At 40.5% G+C, this 20,934-nt stretch overlaps 1 protein-coding gene across 1 annotated transcript in view; it reads right to left on the reverse strand.

Moving 5' to 3' along the window:
- FER (FER tyrosine kinase) overlaps positions 1–20,934 on the reverse strand; it is a 445,847-nt gene that overhangs the window by 382,527 nt on the left and 42,386 nt on the right. Inside the window, exon 3 of the mRNA XM_055144946.1 lies at positions 12,779–13,045. Coding sequence (XP_055000921.1) covers positions 12,779–12,985 — 207 coding nt within the window. The 5' untranslated portion in view covers positions 12,986–13,045. The remainder of the gene's footprint in view (positions 1–12,778; positions 13,046–20,934) is intronic.

Consider the following 20,934-nt stretch of genomic DNA (forward strand, 5'->3'; position numbering starts at 1 on the left):
AGCAGAGCCTGGCAAGCTCCCTGTGGTATATTCAATATGCCAAAAACAGTAACAATGATAGTCTCATTCGAGGCACCGTGGAAAGGATAAGTAAAGAGAGACTGCTAAAATCTCAGGGCTGGGACGAATGGAGATGTTACTGGTGCCCATTCGAGCAAATTGATGAACAGTGGGATGATAGTGATACAGTGATTAAGTATGTGATTTGTATTAAGTATGTGATTAAGTATGTAATTTACAGATGTAAACACATGAGACACTGCAGCTTTGAAGCGGGCAAAGACTTCTTTCAGATAAATATCAAGAGCACAGTGGATATTATTTTAGGTAAAATAAGATAACTTGTCTCAAAATCAGTTTTGCAAATTTAAAAAACTTCAAAAAGCAAGACAAATCTCATGCATAAACAATCATGCATAACTTCTACAAAATGATAACAATCACTTCTTTCAATAATCACTCTCAGTATCATTGAAACATCAAGAGATATAGAGAGGCAGGATGAATCATAAAACTGAACTCAACTTTCTGCTTTCTACAAAAGACACACCTGAACAATCAAGGTAACACATGCTCAAAGCCAAAGACTGAAAAACAACCTTACAGCAAATTTTAAAGGACTGGGGTGACCATTCTTTTATCATACAAAATAGACTTAAAATTTTTAAAAGGTGGTTTAAGGGTCAGGGATGGACATTTCTAAATCAGCAAGGGATAGATACATTAAGAAGAATGCACAATCCTTAACATATACAATCCTAATAAGGAACCAGCAAAATATTTCAAATGACCGCTAACAGACAGAAAGGACAACACTGACAATAACACGACAGTAGTAGAAGACGTTAACAACCCTCTTTACCATTACACAAATTATCTAGTCCAAAATTCAACAAGAAAACACTATCCTCAAAGGGAGAAATGGAAGAGATGGGCCTAGGGCACATACACGGCCGGTCACCCACTAAACACTGAGTACACACTCTTAGAGAGAAAACTCTGGTAAGCCAAACAAGAAATGAAAGGGGTAAAGTGACAACAGTTACCAAAGAAATTCAAAGGCTCATTAAGGATTACTTGAAAATCTTTGTGACACAAAGAGTTAAGTTTTAGACACCTGTAAGCTTCCAAGTTTTTATCAAGAGCACAGAGCTATCAGCAGGGATCAGAGCAGGGTAGTCAGCTCTCCTGAAGAGACAGGTGTGAGAACAATATACACTTGAAATGGGAGCATAAAAATCTTTGTAACGTCATAATTCAATGATTCAATTTAAAAGGGAAATAAAGTTTGTTCTTCTTCTAAAATATAAAAGGGGTGGACAGACTCGGGTAGGAAGTGGGGGATTTAACGAGTAAACAGGAGTCAGAGCAGGTGAGGTGTTTGCCTTGCATGCAGCGAACTGGTTTTGATCTCTGACATTCCATACGGACCTCTGACCACAACCAACAGTGATTCCTGAATGCCGGGCCAGGAGTAACCCCTGAGCATTTCTGGGTGTGGCACAAAACCAAAAAACAACAACAATAAAAAAAGTAAACAGATATCATGTTAAATGAAGTAGGCCCAAAAGAAGGATAAACACAGGATGATATCACTTACACATGGTATTTAGGGAATGCAAGGCAGGGGTCAAGGGAATTCAGGTACATTGGTGGGGTTAAGAAATGCTAGAGCTAAATACCCAAACCACAGAGTCAACAGCTCTCGGAGAAATCATGAGACCCAAACTTTCAACAACCAAACTTCAAAAGGGGCCTGTCAAGAGGGCAGGCTGGTGAAGTTAGGAACCCGGGAACACTGTTGAAGAAACTCTGGCACTGGCGGTGGATCAGTGCTGGAACAGTGTATGACTAAAATTCAAATATGAATAACTTTGTAATCATGATGTTTTAACGAATTTTTAAAAAAACTTTAAGAGTAAGTAGAGAACCTAATAGACCAATTGCTATCAAGAAAATTGAAGTGGCAATCAGTTTCCCTCCTCCCGCCCCACCTCCCATCAAAAAAAAAGTCCAGGGACTTTGTACAGTGGGTAGGTGTTTGCATATTTGCATATGGCTGACCAGTTTCAATCCCTGGCACCACATATGGTCCCCATGCATTTCTTGGCGTAATTCCTAGTGCACAACAAGTAGTAACCCGAGTATTTCTGGATGTGACCCCAAAACAAAACAGAACAAGAAGTCCAGTTCTAAATAACTTTGCTCGTGAGTTCTTTAAACTTACTTTAAAAAAAAAAAAAGACCTAATCTCAATCCTTTACAGATTCTTTCTGAAAGAAACAGGAATTCTCACAAACAGTATATATGTGGGAAACATTAAAGTGGTACCAATTAGCAGACAGACACATACACTAAAAAAACTACTGCTGTGTATCCTTGATGCTCCCAGATGCAAATCACTGCATCACTGTATCACTGTCATCCCAATGTTTATTGATTTACTTCAGTGGGCGCCAGTAACATCTCCATTTGTCCCAACCCTGAGATTTTAGCAGCCTCTCCTTACTCATTTTTCCCAATGATTGGAGGCTCTTTTCAGGGTCAGGGGAATACGACCTGTTCTTGTTACTGTATTTGGCATATTGAATATGCTACAGGGAGCTTGCCAGGCTCTGCCGTGAGGGCAGTATACTCTCAGTAGCTTGTTGGGCTTTTCAAGAGGCATAAACATATCTTTCCCTTTATGATGATGTGCCGAGCGTCTGCTTTGTGGCTATGTGGTCCAGGAATATGTTCACTCATGTGTGAGGCTCAGCCCAAGCATGTGGAAAGCGGCCTGGAGCATGGCGGTGGTGGGGTAGTGAAGGTCGGCTGCTGGGGCTATGTCCCTTGGGGCAGGAAGGGCTCTCACCCGACCCCTCTGGGGCACTTGTGGTACAGAGTCTGGTGGCATGGTTATGGGGGCCCCATTTTACGCTCCCTTCCGGGAAGAGCAGCCCTGAGTTCTGGAGGGTGGCCCATGAGGAGACTATCTGGCATGGCAGGAGTTGGCTTATGGGTGTGACACACAGATGCAAATAGTCCCACCCAAATATTATCAAATCAAACAATACATCAAAGAGATCATACACCATGGAGGAGTGGGATTCATCTCTGGGATACAAGGATGGTTTGATATAAATAATATCATGTACATATAATATACATAAGCCAATCAACATAATACACTATAGCAATACAAGTAAAAATAAAATCATATGATCACATCAATACATGCAGAGAAAGCATCTGACAAGGCCCAATACCCATTCATTTTGAAACCTCTAATAAAATGGGGTTTAAAAGAATTTTCCTCAATATAGTTAAAGCCATTTGCCATAAATCCATAGCAAATATACTCATGGTGAAACCATAGCAAAGATTATACTCAGTGGTGAAAAACTGAAAGCATTCCCTCTAATAAAACAAGGTTGCCTACTTTCACCAATGTACAGCATTGGAAATCCTTGCCATAGCAAGTAGGCAAGAAATCAAGGGCAGCCAGATTAAAAAGAAGTCAAACTCTTGTAACTCGGAGATTGTTGGATATCAACCCTAAGTGCTTTAGTCTTTATCAGTAAATTGCCCCTTTCCTCCTCCCAGAGAAGCTTACCATGCCCTTGCAAACATCCTTAATTTAGCCAATCTATCTTCAACCTTCCCTTTGTGTTGGATATTAACCCTAAGTGCTTTAGGCTTAATCAATGTACTGTCTCCTTTCCTCCTCTTAGAGAAATTTATATTGCCCTTGCTAGCATCCCTAATTTATTTAAGGTTTATTTTTAATCTTTCCCTTGTATTTTACCTCGCATTGTCACAGTCCCCCATGTTAATCTCGATTGCTTATAAAACAAAACTTTCTGATAATTCTGAGCTTGTATTGATACTGCTTTGTATTTGAAGTGCTGTATATTTGTACTTGCTTTTCTGTTTCCCCTATAGCCTTTTTATATGTTACCATAGAGCAATGTTCTTTGGTTAAACACAGAAAGACCATTACTGCTATGCTCCTAATATTTGGGAGTTGATTGACACTGAAATATATCTGCCCTGGGCATAATAACTCGATCAAAACTACTTGACTCAGGCTTCAGTTTCTGTAGTTCCTGACACCCCAAAGGGGACACGCCGTGGGACTGGGATAGACCCAGGGCGAATGGCAAAACTACCCGGCAGCGAAATGGGACATTCTAGAAAGCATAAATGCATGGTTTTCATGCAAACTGTTACAACTTTAGAGACAGGACCCCCCTGGGGAAGGACTAGCTGAACTTGCCTGAGGACTTAGTCTGGGATTTACAGTAAAAGCCTTGCTTGCACTCAGAGCCCAGATAACCAGTGTTTAAAGCCTTGTTTGCTCTCAGCCAGAGAACCAAGTGTTGGGATCTTTGCCTCTTACTTTGCTTACCCAAACAACTGCTAGTATCTAGTATTGATAACATAATACAATTAGAGAGAAACATAAAAGCCACGCAGTTGTCCCTGGGAGACAGAGTGCCTCCTTGAGTTGATCTCCCTAAAAGAATTTCCTCTGCCAAATGTTCATCTATGTAAATGACCATCACACTGTGCTTACCTCAACCCCCCCCCTTCAGATGTTCTATAAGTATGCTAGCAACTCTGCATTAAAGGGCCATTTACACCATCTGACTGTGGTCCCCAGCCTCCCTGTCTCCCCATCTCTCTGTGTCTCTGTTGGGGGGCCTGGGGAGGTGGGGAGGCAGGGAGGTGGCTCAGGGCTACCTAACGCACACTGGTGTCCAGCAGCAGCAGCAGCCACCAGAGGATCATCATCTTTTCTTTTTTGTTTTTTCTGGATCTTTTTTGGTTTTGTTTTTTTTTTTTTTTGCTTTTTGGGTCACACCCAGCGATGCTCAGGGGTCACTCCTGGCTCTGTACTCAGGAATTACCCCTGGCCGTGCTCAGGGGACCATATGGGATGCTGGGAATCGAACCCGGGTCAGCCGCGTGCAAGGCAAACGCCCTACCCACTGTGCTATCACTCCAGCCCTATCATTTCTTTTCTGTGATTACACAGGAGATGACATGAAAAACTCTACCAAAAAAAACTTCCTCCAGACAATAGATTTGAAATGCAAAATGGGAAACCCAATACACAAAAATCCTTGGCTATTCTATATTCAAATTGAAATTATGTCACATTCACAATGCACCTCAAAAATTCAAGTACTTGTGAATAATCTTAACAAGGAAGTGAAAAACCTATGCAAAGAAATCTATTAATCACTATCAAAAGAAACAAAAGAAAACACACAAGGAAGCGAAAAATATCCCATGTTATGGATCGAAATGACTAATATTGTCAAAATGACAATCTTACCCAAGGAATTTTAGAGTAAATCAATACAATCCGTATTAAAAGTAACTATAACTTTTTTTTAAAACATAGATCACAAACACTTGAATTTGATATGGAGTAAGTAATAACTGCCTCCCCAATACTCTAAGAAACCCTAGGAAAAAAGAAAACAGGAGGCATCTCCTTTCCACCAAACTTCAAACTGTAATATAAAACTGTAGAAATCAAAATAGTGTTACACTGAAATAAGGACAGTTTCTCAAGCCAGTGGAATATAATTGGGAATCTCGAAATAGATCCTTAGGTATATGGTCAATTAATCTTTGACATAGAAACAAAGAGTATAAAATAGAGCAAGAAAAGACTCTTCAACAAATGGTGCTGAGAAACTGGTCAGTCTTATGCAAAAATATGAATTCAAATCCTTTTCTCACACCAAGAACAAAATTAATATCACAATGAATTAAAGACCTTGATAAGAGACCTGAGAAAAAATATGGACAGAACACCTTTATAACATTGAATCTCCAGAAATCTTCAATGATTCAATGCCATTGGCCACACAAACAGAAACAAAGATAAGCAAATGGGACAACATCAAACTAAGAAGCTTCCATACCATGAATGAAATGATGGCTAGAAAAAATATATACTCCATAGACTAGGAAGAAATATTTGTCCACCACTCATCTGACAAAGGGTTGACATCTACGATACATAAAATACTGCTAGAACTTAATCAAAAAGAAAGAAAAAAAACACCATCAAAAATGGGAGAACAGGGAAGGGACCACTATGACAATAATAGGACGAAATGGTCACTCTGGACAAGGACTGGGTACTGAATGGAGATAAAGTGAAGTGACATGCATGATACCCTTCATTAACTGTGTGGAAACCACAGTGCCCAAAAAGAGATGGATGGTGACAGGGAGGGAAGGAAAAATTTTTAAAAGTGTCTGCCATGCAAAGAGACGATGTTGGAACATTATATGACTGAAATCCAATCATAAACAACTCTGTAAATGTGTATATCACTATGATTCAATTTTAAAACATGGGGAAAAGTGTGTCTACCATAGAGGCAGGCTGGGGGTCAGGAAAACTGGGAACACTGGTGGACTGAAGTGGATACTGGTGATGGGGTTGGTGTTGGATCAAAGACAACACAGAAACGAAGAAAGAAAGAAAGAAAGAAAGAAAGAAAGAAAGAAAGAAAGAAAGAAAGAAAGAAAGAAAGAAAGAAAGAAAGAAAGGAAGGAAGGAAGGAAGGAAGGAAGGAAGGAAGGAAGGAAGGAAGGAAGGAAGGAAGAGAAAGAAAGAGAAAGAAAGAACAAAAGAGAGAGAAAGAAAGCATGAAAGAGAGAAAGAATGAAAGAGAGAAAGAAAGAAAGAAAGAAAGAAAGAAAGAAAGAAAGAAAGAAAGAAAGAAAGAGAGAGAGAGAGAAAGAAAGAAAGAAGGAAAGAAAGAAAAAGAAAAGGAAAGAAGGAAAGGAAGGAAGAAAACTATTCTGTTTAACTTATCATAAGTGAAATGCAACTCAAAATAACAAGGTATCAACTCACACCACTGAGATTGGTACACATTACAAAAACACAAAAGGAACCACTGTTGGCGTGGATGGTGGAAATGTTAACTAGCCTTTCTGGAAAAAAATATGGGTACTTCTCAAAAATACTAAGAATTGAGCTTTCATACAACCCCAGCAATTCCATTTCTTGGCCTTTCGCCAAGAACCCAAAAACTTTATTCAGAAAAGAAATTTGCACTCCTATGTTAATTGAAACATTATTCACAAGAGCCAAAACCTGGAAACAACCCAACTGTACAAAGTAGATGATTTAATTTTAAAAAAACAAAAAATCTATGGCATATATACACAATGGAATACTACTCGGTTTTAAGTAAAGATAAAAGCATGCAATTTGCTGCTTGGATCTGGAGAGTATCACACTGAATGAAGGTAGGAGGACAGACACAGAGTGCTCTCCCTCATATGTGGGATGTAAAGAAACAGTAGGGGAATAGCAAAAGCCCAAAGGCAACAGAAAGTTCATCAACGGGAAGCTGATGGTGAAAGAATGGGGCCCTGGACAGGGTGTGGGGAGGAGCCACTGGACAACGGTGGAGGAAGCAGACACTCTGGTAAAGGGTGTGGTGCCAGAATGCTTTACAATGAAATCCTACCACGATGCCCAAAATTAAATACATATCTTTTGAATTTATATACTTAATATATACATATATATGTACATAGTTGACTGTGAGGTGTTCTACGGTTTCCCGTCCTTTTATATCCCTGTTACCTGCTGTGACAGCAAGTGAAACAACCTATGAAGCAGCCCCTAGCAACATACATTCACCTAAACAAAAATTAAAATAATAACAGTAATAATAAAGCTACACAAGTCTCCTAAGGAAAATAATCAAAGTTTTTTATGCCTCATTCCCTTATATCTAATCTGTATCTACTTTTGAGATCATTCTACCTGGATGTTAAAACAAAAGAAATCAATGTATGCCTGTCAACAAAACAAATGTTTTGTTGTTTTGTAATTTACTGTTACTTCATGATCAAATTTCTCCTTCACTGAGAATAGTCCACTGTGACAGTATATGTCAGAGGTGCCCCGTGGGGTAGGCAGTGTTTCCACTCAGAAGAAAGCAGCTAATCAGTCTCTCGAGCTAGCTGCGCTTTCTCAGAGCAGCCTTACCTCTGAAAATTAAAGTTCTCCCTTTCCCAGGTACACTGGTGCTTTTACTTTATTTTCAAGTCAACAGATTCCAGTGTTTCCCTTTGGGCTTCCAAATAATTTTTACCTGTGACCATTCAATGCTTCCCTTATGCAAACACACACTATCCGCTGCAGCCAGCCTCCCCACCTTCATGAGCAGCCCCCAGCATCCCTTCCCATCCAACCTCCTCACTATTGGTCTCCATTTACAGCTCACCAAAACAGTCACGGTGTTTACACCCATCATCTGCTGGCCGGACCTCATAAATAATTAGCCTTCAAATCTATTAATCCTTTTTCTACTTCCTTTCCACTACCTCTTCTATGTAGTAAAATTTCCATTAAATATAGTAAATAAAACACAAGACCAGGTGTCCCTCTCTCCCCAAACCCTAGTAAAATACAGTACATATATTTAAGTACAGATTTACAAGAACAAAGAGAAAAACGGAACATCCTTACAGACAAAATATTAAACAGAATGTTAGTAAACATAAAGCGGGTAATTACGTTGAAACTTAAGTGGCCTACAAAGGAGTGAAAAAGAAAGGGCTACTTTATGGAACTAGAAACAAGAAAAGAAAGAAAATGGAAACCTCTGGAACATGGGGATTAATTCATTCATAAAAGAAGCAGGCAGATTTTTACTTCAGATTGCTCCACCTAAATAAGGTTGCAACTATTCTTGCCTCGATGAAGAATAAAATTAGAAGAAAAAAATAAACCAAAGAATCATCAGACTCAGATACCAGGCAAATTGCCAGGAACAAGAGGATTAACTAAAATATGACTTTAGACTATCCAACCTTTTCGCTCTACCTATTCCTATAACATCTTCTGCAACTCAGCAGTCACGCCTATAAACCACCCCTGGCTGGCGCCAGATAATCTCGTCATCAGCCACCATCCAGATCACATGTCCTTCTGTTCTAGAAGGGAATATAACATAACACTCGCCATAACCACACCTCCAGACCCAAACCAAGCTGTTTAACTCAGGGCGCTCCAGAGGGGGACGGGTGAGAGCCCTCCCCGACCCACAGGACCCAGCCCAGGCAGCCAAAAACCTCCAGAACTCAACCACCATCATGTTCACAGCCACTCTCCACATCCTTGGGCCGAGCCTCACCCACAAGTGAATACTGGACCCCACAGCCACATTTGAGGCCACGTGACACTACATGGGACACACCCTATCCATACTCCAAGAATACCGCACCACATTTGATGGGGTTCAAAGTAGGAGGTAACCAATTTTAGAAGGAAATATTTATATATGTGTGTGTGTGTGTATATATATATATATATACATATATGTATTCATATATATAAAAGAGTCTCTTGCCCGCATGCCTGGCTGTCTTCCCCGGGGGCCCCTCGAAGGGGATGGGATCCAGCTTCCCTCCCACCCCGAGCAGAGCTCCCAGCAGCCAAAGACCACTGGAACCTAGCCACAGCCATGCTCAAGGCCCCTCTCCACACGTTCACACAAGCCTCACGCATGAAGGTACTTGCAGAGTAACCCAAGTGTGTGTAATCCCATCAACGGTCAACATCCAGAGACTTAAAAGCAAGCTCCCAGAAGCTTGGATATCTTATAACCTACTTCTACCTCTGGGAGAAACTAGCAAGCTACTGTGAGTTTCCTGCCCACATGGGACAGCCTTGCAAGCTTCCCATGGTATATTCATATGCTAAAGCCAGTAACAAGCTGGATCTCATTCCCCTGACCCTGAAAGAGCCTCCAATGCTGCATCATTGGGAAGGCCGAGTGGAGAGAGGCTTCTAAAATCTCAGGGATAGGACAAATAGAGAAGTTACTGAGCCCGCTCGAGAAATCGACAATCAATAGGATTTCATGATTCGTGATAATGCACACAAGGCTTAACCTTTAATAACATGTTCACTGTATCACTGTCATCTGTTGCTCATTGATTTGCTCGAGCGGGCACCAGTAACATCTCCATTGTGAGACTTGTTGTTACTGTTTTTGGCATATCGAATATGCCACAGGTAGCGTGCTACGCTCTCCATTGGGGTAAAATACTCTCAGTAGCTTGTCAGGCTCTCCAAGAGGAGTGGAGGAATCAAACTTGGGTCAATCACGTGCAAGGTGAATGCCCTACCTGCTACGCTATTGCTCCGGCCCAACAACATGTTAGTGATATCTTATAGAAGGGCTTAGTGGCCCCTAGGTGAAATACAACAATCTTCACACTCTTTCCTCTAAAGATACTTTTTTGTAGCATTTTCAGCTATTCTTCATAATGAACAATACAAAAATATATTATTTCAGTTCTGCTTTGGGACAGGGATTGGGGTTCGGGATGGAAACATCCGAAATATGATGGTGAGAAGTGTAACAGTAATGTGTAGGATAACATGGCGTTTTTCCTTTTAGCCTTGCTGCAGGGAACTTAAGTTTACCTTAAAGCAATGTCCTTTCTGTATGGACACAGGAAGACAGTTAATATTATACTTTGCATATTGGGAGTTGATCAATTCCAATAATATTTACTCCCGGACATCTGCTTCCTCGACTCAGCTACCCTTAGTTCCTGGCACCCCAAAAGCAGGGTCCCGACGAGGAACAGAATGGACCCAGGGCAAGCTGTGAGCTACCCTGGCATCAAAATGGGCCAGGCCAAAGCGCCAAAATACTCAACTATAAGTTGAGAGCATGGTCATAGACAAATGCTGTCATGATCCAAAAGTAACGATGAGACTAGGACCCTGCTGGGGTTAAGAAGACTAACCTGGACTGAAGACTGGTCTGGAATATATAGTGAATGTCCTCAGGAAGAAGCAAACTTTAAGTTTGATATTTCTCTTTCTGTGCTCATACAGAATGACATTGGTAGAAATATTAGAAGTAAATTTACTATAACTATTTAAGCGGATTACTAGCTGAGGAAGGAAGAAAGGGACACACCCTAACACACCCTTATTTGGACCCCACCCTTGAGCAGATCTCCTAGCAATCTCCTTAGATGATATTTTGTTAATTTCCTTGAGAAATGGTCTTACCCTTCCTTGTTGATTTGTTAATGTTCAACCGACCTTTGTGTCGCCATCCCATGTAATATGCTATATAAACTAAGACCGTGCGGGAAGACGGGGAGACAGAAGAAGACAGAGGAGACAGAAGAAGAAGACAGAGGAGACAGAAGAAGACAGATGAGACAGAGAAGGAGACACGAGAGGACACGGGAGAAGAACAGAGAAGACACAGAAGCAGAGACAGAGAGAGGTCGGAAGAGACCAGAGGGAGACTACAGAGACAGCGACAGAGAGACAGTCAGAAGAGAGCACAGCAGCACAGACAGAAGCAGAGCACAAGGAGGAGCCGTCCAGATCCGGTCCATACACAGCCGCTTGAGAACACCAAACTCGAGCGTGAGCTCTCGCACACGCTGCCCCAAGTGCCGTCGGACAACAGAACAACAGGACACATCATTTCGTCTCCCCCTCCCGCATGGACCACCTTTGTAATTTTTTACAATAATGGTGGTAAGAGTGGTGTTTGAATATTAAATGTAATCAAATACTGTGAACTACTTACAAAAATTTTTAAAAACATGCTGTCAAACAAAATGGCAGCCATTTAAATCTGAATTTCAGAAAAACAATCACTTCACTAAAAAATTTTAGTGTACTACATGCCAGATACTGAATGCAAATTAAATTTGTCCTACACTTTTATTTTATCTGGCAACCCTGTCTTCAGACTAGAGATTAGAATATCCTTCCTTGGAGAAACTGCCTTTCTCCAAGGAAACTGACTGTCCCAGGAAAGGCAGTTAAACCTATAAGGGCTTTATTAAGGGGGTCTCAAAAATTTCTTAGTAAATCAAACATACGTACATTCTATAAAGAAAACAAAGTTTTCTCTACAACTTATTCAAATCCTAAAAGCCAAAAGTGAAAGAAATACATTATTTTTAGCTTCAAAAGGTGAAAGTGTTAATGTTTTTCTGAATATTTTATTTTTTGCATTGCATACTGTTAAACTCCATGTATCACACATGCAGGATAGGTAATATACTCTTCCACTGAGATACTGTCTCAGCCCAGATTTTTGATGTTTAAATAAATATTGTGAACTCTCATACTTAAATAAGATACTAGATATAAATAGATCAAAAATCAAAGAATTGCTATATGCATTTTCACCTTTATCTTTATGACCATATTCTTAAATTTCATATTACATCCTTATATTTAAATTTAAAAAAACATTGTTATAGGTATACATACTATCTATTATGCATGTACTATACAGCATGCATAACATATATATATAAATACTACCTTGTGGAATTTTAAGTGTTACTAATTCATCAATATACTAGAATTTTACAAATGAAATGATAGTACAGAACAAACACATTCAAAATAGTCTGTGTGATTTAGTATACTAATTATTCAGAGAGGAATTCAGAGAAGACAGATTATAATAACAAAGCAAAATAAAATTGTAATAATGCCTCTCAATGTTGACTAATCACTAGAAGAATCTGGAAACCTATTTTTCAAAAAATTTTAAAGTTCAAAAATTTGATATCTGCTGACTTAGAAATCAGAAAGTGGAGCTCAAAATGAGATTCTGATCATCAGATTTTAGAACATTTTAGAACTTACAATATTTGTAAAATTTTAGTATGCTGACCTTGCCATATTTATAATACAGTGTGACTAAACACAATGATGATGCTATGCATAATAATAAAATTTTCTTACCTTGGATACCTTGCTGACATAATTCATTTGTATAGTACTTTCCTTATCAACTTGATTACAAAGGTTCTGTAAAGTAGATGCATATTCTTTATCACTTTTTATTCTTAGAGCCATAAATTTCTTCACTGTTTCCAGTAACCGTAATTCCCAGTCTTGCAATTTTAACACAGCTTCATGTGAATTCTTCAGGTCACTCCCAAACCCCATTTTTGTAAGGCACTGTCTTATGCTCCACACTGCCAAGTGAGCTTTCTAATCAGCACATATCTGTATATGTAAACAGAAAAAAAAAGCTCTTAAGTTAAAGGAAAATTAGTCTTCAAAGCAAAGTTTTATAGCACTCTTTTGTTAAAAAAAAAAATAAAACAGTATATTCAATGGTTTTCTCCCAAAGATCAGGAACAAAATAAAGTTATCCACCCTCACCAGTGCTAATCAACCCTGTACTACAAGGTCTAACCAGTATAATAAAATAAATAAAATGAAAGATATTGAGACAGAAAGGAAGCATTTTTGTTGCAGATGACGTGACACAATATTACCATGAAATTGGAAGGGGGATGAGAGGGATGCCAGGTAATCTAGAAAATACAATTGATTACTTAAAATTTCACCTACGGGAGTAACAGCCAGTCAGAAATCACAGAGATGGCAAGTGAGAGAGACTAAGAGCAGCCACGGAGGGGCACATGGGTCAGATGTGCCTCCCTTTTTCCGGGAGAAGAAAAGGCTCTCTTGGGGCTGGAGCGATAGCACAGCGGGTAGGGCATTTGCCTTGCACGCGGCTGACCCGGGTTCGATTCCCAGCATCCCATATGGTCCCCTGAGCATCGCCAGGAGTGATTCCTGAGTGAAGAGCCAGGAGTAACCCCTGTGCATCGCCAGGTGTGACCCCCCCAAAAAAAAGCAAAAAAAAGAAAAGGCTCTCTTGAACCCTATGCTCACACACAGAAAGATGGCAGTGCCTGGATAGACAGAAGCAAAAGCAGTTACCATTCACTAGGACATGGACAGAGAATCAAGAAAAGTCAAAGGGACAAAGAGCAGCAAACACTGGCAGGAAGCAGACAACCATAAAGCATCTGACAACAGACCAGGAGGACAACCATGAACTTAATGGGACAGAACCAGCTAGAGGCAAACATGGACAAAAACAATGTACAATGAAGAATCAGCATGAGGCATGGACACAGAACATTGAAGAACCAAAAACTATCTTCTTATAGAGTTAAACAAATAGCCCTCTTACTGCCAAGTTACCCCTACGCCATGACCTGTTTATGGGTCCACTGGACCAAGGAAGCTGCCACTCAACTCTTGAGCCCAGGGCACACTCCCCAGACCCATAAAGCTGACACTGGACTCCTTCACCTATTAGATGTACCAAGGGCTCCAACACTCTCCCTGCCCATTACAAATGCACTGTGTACTATAATTTGAGCTTCAGATTCTTTCTTATCTGAGACATGATCTGTTTTATTATTTTTCAGCAAGCTGTTACTTCTGATGAGGAACTCAAATCTATGATCCATGCCATGGCTATTAAACTAAAGCAATCACTGGAAGAAAACTTCAATCGAATTAAAGCAAATTGATCCAGGGTATCAAAGAGTTCACACAATTAGAATCGAAAGAGTAAACTACATAGCAGCAAGCCACATTAACATAATTCAACATGCAGAGGACTGTTATCAGTGATATTGAAAACTAAATACTACTAGCCATAACCAATAATAAAGTAGAAAAATGAAAAAATAAGAAATGAATGAAAGAGAATGTAAGATTTCTGATAGATAATAGCAGGAGAATTAATCTTTAAATCATAGGAATACCAGAAAGAGAGAAAAAGATAAAGCGAAAAAATGGCTGGTCAAAAAAATAATAACTAAGAACTTTCTGATATCTTGAGAGAGGCTCCTGCACAAATTCAAGAAGCCCAAAGAGTACCAAATAGATACACAAGCCAACATTAAAAGACATTGTAATCAAAATGCTAAAACCAAAGACAAAGACAAACTTCTCAGAGCAGTGAGAAATCACTCAAATATAAGGAAATCACAACAGACCTTCCATATCAGCTAAGAAACTAAGCGGAATAACATATTTATAAAATTAAAAAAAAAAAAAACCTCCAGCCTAGAGTTCACTATCCTGCAAAGCAATAAATTAAACGAGGCAGGAATAAAACCTTTTCAGACAAACCAGCACTGGCAGAATTTGCAAAAACTAAGCCAATCCAACAAGAACTAATAAAAGGCCTTTATAAAGAACAAAGACAATTGCAAAAACTTGCTTCCACATCCACATACACTAAATTAGCAACACAACCCTTTATATCTTTGATCTCTCTCAATGTCAATGCATTAAACTAACTAAACAAAGATATGGAATAACTAGATTGATTAGGAAAGAAACTTGCAAGAAACATAGCTAAACTTCCAGGATAAATACAGACTCAGCGCAAAAGGATGAAAAATAATCGTACATGCTTATGGAAGAAAAAAAAGATAATACAGCAATACGTAAAGCAGAATAAATAGCATTTAATACAATTCAAGTGATTGGAGACAGTACTGGACACTACTTATTAGTTTAGCAAACAGTACATCAAGAAATAGATGGTCAGGACTTATGAATCAGATGAAAGAGCAGCAAAGTACATAAAGCTTCTACTCACAAGCCTAAAGAAATACAATGACATTTGAAACATAAGAGCTCTGGGAGAATTCAACACTCACTCTTGCCACTAAACAGATCAACTAGACATAATATCAGTACAGAGACAAAAGCCCTAAATGATGAGCATGTACAGGCTCTGCATTCCCCAAAACAAGAATGCATTTATCTCTAGTATACATAGAATATTCTCAGAATAAATCACATATTAAGGCATAACCCCAAATATACCAAAATTTAAAATATAGAAATTTTACAAAGTACCTTCTCAGAAGAAATCCAAATGGCTAAAAGACACATGAGAAAATGCTCTACATCACTAATCATCAGGGAGATGCAGATCAAAACAACAATGAGATACCATGTTATACCAAGAGACTGGCCCACATCCAAAAGAACAAAAGCAACAGGTGTTGGCATGGATGTGGGGAGAAAAGGACTCTCCTTCACTGCTGGTGGGAATGCCAACTGGTTTATCCCTTTTGGAAAACAATATGGATAATTCTCAAAAAATTAGAAATTGAGCCCCCATTTGACCCAGCAATATATCTGGGATATATCCCGGAGAGGCAAAAAGGTATAATAGAAATAATATCTGCATGTGTATTTTCATTGCAAGAGCTAAAATCTGAAAAAAATAATGGAGTGCCCAAAAACATATGACTGGTTAAAGAAACTTTGGTACATCTACACAATGGAATACTATGCAGCTGTTAGAAAAGATATGAAGTCATGAAATCTGCATATAAGTGGTTCAACATGGAAAGTATCATGTTCCCTTTGGATCCGGCTGTGGAGCGAGCATGATGGAAGAGCCCAAGGGAGCGCCCTTGGACTCCAGGCAGCCCACTGAACTAATTCCGGCATGGGACCAGAGACCCCACGGTGCGCTGAAACAGTGGGAACCGGGCATCCCCCAATTCTTTTAACCTGTCTCTCTCTCTCAACTCCTCCCTCCTGAGCACAGCGCAGGATCCGCAGTTTTCCTGAGCGCAAAATGGAGCCGGCGATCCAGCTGAAACAGGACGCTTTCGCGCGCTTGCAGGAGACCCCAGGGGGCGGGGGCAGCGACCCCTGCCCACCGCAGATAGATATTTAAACCCACCTCCCCCACGTGTGCTTCCCTTTGGATCCGGCTGTGGAGCGAGCATGATGGAAGAGCCCAAGGGAGTGCCCTTGGACTCCAGGCAGCCCACTGAACTAATTCCGGCATGGGACCAGAGACCCCACGGTGCGCTGAAACAGTGGGAACCGGGCATCCCCCAATTCTTTTAACCTGTCTCTCTCTCTCAACTCCTCCCTCCTGAACACAGCGCAGGACTTCTCCATCTTATGAGCACCATAAAAGGGTAAAAGTTTGTAGTGATGTTATTTCTGGTTGTACTTTCCCTGGACTTTATACAGAAACCCAAAACCGCGCGGCCGCTGCCTAATGTCATCTAATGTCATCTTAGCATCAGCAATATGTAATGGTTCGCTTTTAATGGGTCGGACTTTTGTGGGAGATCCTAACAAGAATAGTAAGTCTGTTGCTGAAATATTGAAGGCAATCAAAACGGTAGCCATCTCTCTAGACTAAACTAAGCTATATCCCCACGCCAGCTGAGAAGAAATTTTCTTCTTTCTCGGGAAGAAACGCGGCGTGTCGTCAACTACAGTGTGATGTCCATTAAGCAAACAGACCTGGTGGCGTGGGAATGGGATATAAGGGGAAAAATTATGTACATGGAACAGTGGGACGCTGGTGGAATCTCGAGCCGGAGCCGATACCAGCGCAAGACCTTCGGTTCCAGAAACTGCTTGCAGACACTCTACTAGTCTATCAACTAAGCCAGAGCCCCACGTCTGCTGATGACGGCAAATAACCATCCTTTTCGTTTTTTGTTTTCGTTTTTTTTTTCCCTTGTCAGGCAGCGTGGCGATTACTAAACAGGCGTGAACTCGGTGGCGCGGGGCAAGGGGGAAAAAGAAAAGTTGTGTAACAAACAGCGGGACTTAATATCTCTATATTCTTAGTAGTGGAGAACTACCAAATGCCTCCTTGGCAATAGGACTGCTTTTCTTTTTGGGGGGAAACCCCAACAACGGTAGTGAGTTGTGTGTTGAAACATGGAATGTAATCGAGATAAGGCATAAACGAAGTGAAACTTATCAAGTACAAGGGTGGGGACTGGGGAGGTGGGAGGGGGCTGCAGGTATACTGGGGGGGTTGGTGATGGAAGATGGGCACTGGTGAAGGGAAGGGTGTTTGAGAATTGTATAACCGACATAATCCTGAGAACTATGTAACCCTCCACATGGTGATTCAATAAAATTTAAAAAAAAAAAAAAGAAAGTATCATGTTAACTAAAATGAGTCAGAAAGAGAGAGACAGACACAGAAAGATCACACTCATCTGTGGAATATAAAGTAACAGAACGGGAGACTAACACCCAAGAGTAGTAGAGATAAGGACCAGGAGGTCTGCCCCAAGGGTTGGAAAGCGGCCTCACATGCTGGGGGAAAAAGCAGCTCAGATAGAGAAGGGAACATTAAGTAAAGGATGTTGGGAGGACGCATTCAGGTTGAAAGATGTGTGCCAAAAGTAGACTATAGACTGAACATGATGGCCACTCAATACCTCTATTGCAAACTACAATACCCAAAAGGAGAGAGAACAAAAGAGAATGCCCTGCCACAGAAGTGGGGTGGGGAGGTGGGGGATGGGGTGGGGGTGGTGGGAGGGATATTGAGAACATTGGTGGAGGAGAATGGGCACTGATGGAGGGTTGGGTAAATGATCATTGTATGACTGAAATGCAAACACGAAAGTTCGTAAGTTTATAACTGTACTTCACGGTGATTCACTAATAAAAAATTTAAAATAGATAGATAAATAAATAAAAATAAAGAAAGTTGAAATATCTGAAAAGAAAAAAGAAAGCTGAAATATCTGAAGAAAAAGAAAAAAAATCAGCCACGGGAAAATTATGGGTAAAATTCCAAAACAGACCTCAACAACAGATGAATCAAAGCAGAAATCAAGAAAGAAATAAAAATATACCTCAAAACTAATGACAATGAAGATACAAACTATCATATCTATGTAATACAGCAAAATCTGCATTACAGGGGAGATTTGTAGCAATATAGGCGTACTTTAAAAAAGAAAAAAAAAAACAATTAAACACCTAAGCACATTATCTCAAAAACCTAGAAACAGAATAGCAAAAGAACCCAAAAAGCAGAAGAGGAAAACAGGCGCATAAATCAGCAACATAGAAACCAAGAAAGTAAAAGAAAGAACCAAAGAAACCAGGAGTGGATTCTTCAAACGAAGTCAGCCATCATTCATGTCGCTTGGCTGATGTTTGGTGTTATTAGAATGATGTCATCAGCGAAGTGGAGGTGGTGTAGTTGCTGACAGTCTATCTTCACTCCCATTCCTTCCCATTCCGGTCATCTCATGATGTTCTCAAGGGTGGCACTGAAGAGTTTCAGTAAAATGGTATCACCCTGCCAAACCCCTCTCTTTATGTCGATGATCTCTTCCTTGTAGAATGGTGAGATCCTGGTGATGAATCCGTAATACAGTTTAAGGTGGATCCTGATGTACTGAGTTTGAATGCCCTGTTTGGCTAGGGATTCAATGACCACTTCAGTCTCAACAGAATCAAAGGCCTTCTTTAAATCGATGAAAGTTAGACACAGAGGCATCATGAACTCTCACGAAACCTCAATGAGCGTGGTCACCATGTGGATATGGTTCATCATGCCGATCCTTTTGAGAACCCAGCTTGTTCACATGATTCTCCTTCGTCTACTGTTCTGCCAATCCTATTCAGGATGACTCAAATGAATAACTTGTAGATGATGGACAACAGGAAGATCAGGCGATAGTTGCCATGTGGTAGATGTCTGCCTTCTTGTACAACAGAACGGTCCTGCTGGTTTACCATTGGGACGGAACCTTAAATTCAGACAGGTAGCATATGAAGAACTGAGCCAGTGTATTGACAAGAACTGGCGGCAGATTCTTCAGGTGTTGAAGCCTGACCTTGTCTGGACCGGGTGCTATATGCTTTTTTACCGACTAAATGGCATGTCAGATTTCAGAAGGCAGAATGCTGGGAATGACATATCCATCCTGAAGAATTTGGTATGTAGGCAGGTGGACGTGACTGTTGAAGAGATCTGAGTAGAAGTTGTGGATAACCTTCTCCATTGCCCTTCTGCAAGATGTGATAGATCCATCAGGACATCGGAGGGCAGTCATCTTGGTCTTATAGTTGGCAAAGGACAGGCGGGGGTTGTGAATATTTTTCCTGGCTTCTGCCGCATCAGCCAACACTGCTGCTCTTCTCTCTTTGAGGTCTTCCTTTATTGCTTCTCTGTACAGCTTTGTGAGCTTGAACATTACCTTGTGACTGTCTGAGGCTCACACCAAACCATGTTGGTGAATGAGCTCGAGAGTTTCCAAAGACAGGCATCTATTTGTGGCTTTATCACTCTTGGTGTTCCTTGCACAGACATGGAGGTGCTGAACCAGTCGATCGTGTTCTTCATCGATGTTGTCAATGATGACATCTTCCCATATCGCTGCAATAGTGCCAAATTGCTCCCAGTTGGTGGTCATTCTGGGAGTTCTCTTCTTAAACTTTGCAGCCCTTTCTCCCCACTCCATGAAGTAGAATTTTGCATGAAGGAGAAAGTGTTCTGATCTCGTTTGGAGTTTTAGTACAACAGTGACATCACTCAGGCAAAACCATTGATTAAATATGATGTGGTCAATTTCGTTGTGGAACTGTCCGCCAGGAGACTCCCATGTCCAGCATTTAGATTTGGCCTTCTGGAACTGTGAGTTACCATGGATGATCTTGGTCAACATGATGAACTCAGACAGTCTCTCCCCCTGTTCATTCCATTCTAGGCCATGAGTCCCAATGTGGAGTTCTTTGGGCGACCTTCTCCATCCTATCTTGGCATTAAAATCACCAACAATGACCTTGTAGAAGGTGTGGTCTTCTTTATAGAACTTCTCCAGTTCCATGTAGAACTTCTCAATTTCTTTTTCGTTAGTTGGACGTTGGTGCGTAGAAAACAAAGATAGAAACTGCCAGTAATGAGCCACATCTATTCAAACATAAGCGTCCGATTCGGGTTGTTAGGCATTCAAACGAATCAATCCTCATGGTCAAGTTCGTGTTGAAGAGGATACCAACACCATGGGAGACTCTGCTGTCATATGTTCCGAGGAACAGTTCTTCAGTTCTTCTCCAGTGTCAAAAATGGTGTGATGTTTGGGTTACAATCACACAGTAGCTGTAATCCATGATCAGGATCATCAGGTAATAAAAGTTTCTTCTGTTCTCTTAAAAAAAGAAAGAAACAAAGGAAGGAAGGAAGGAAGGAAGGAAGGAAGGAAGGAAGGAAGGAAGGAAGGAAGGAAGGAAGGAAGGAAGGAAGGAAGGAAGGAAGGAAGGAAAAGGCGTGATGTGAT

Source organism: Sorex araneus, chromosome 1, assembly GCF_027595985.1.
Source record: "Sorex araneus isolate mSorAra2 chromosome 1, mSorAra2.pri, whole genome shotgun sequence".
Lineage (NCBI taxonomy): Eukaryota > Metazoa > Chordata > Mammalia > Eulipotyphla > Soricidae > Sorex > Sorex araneus.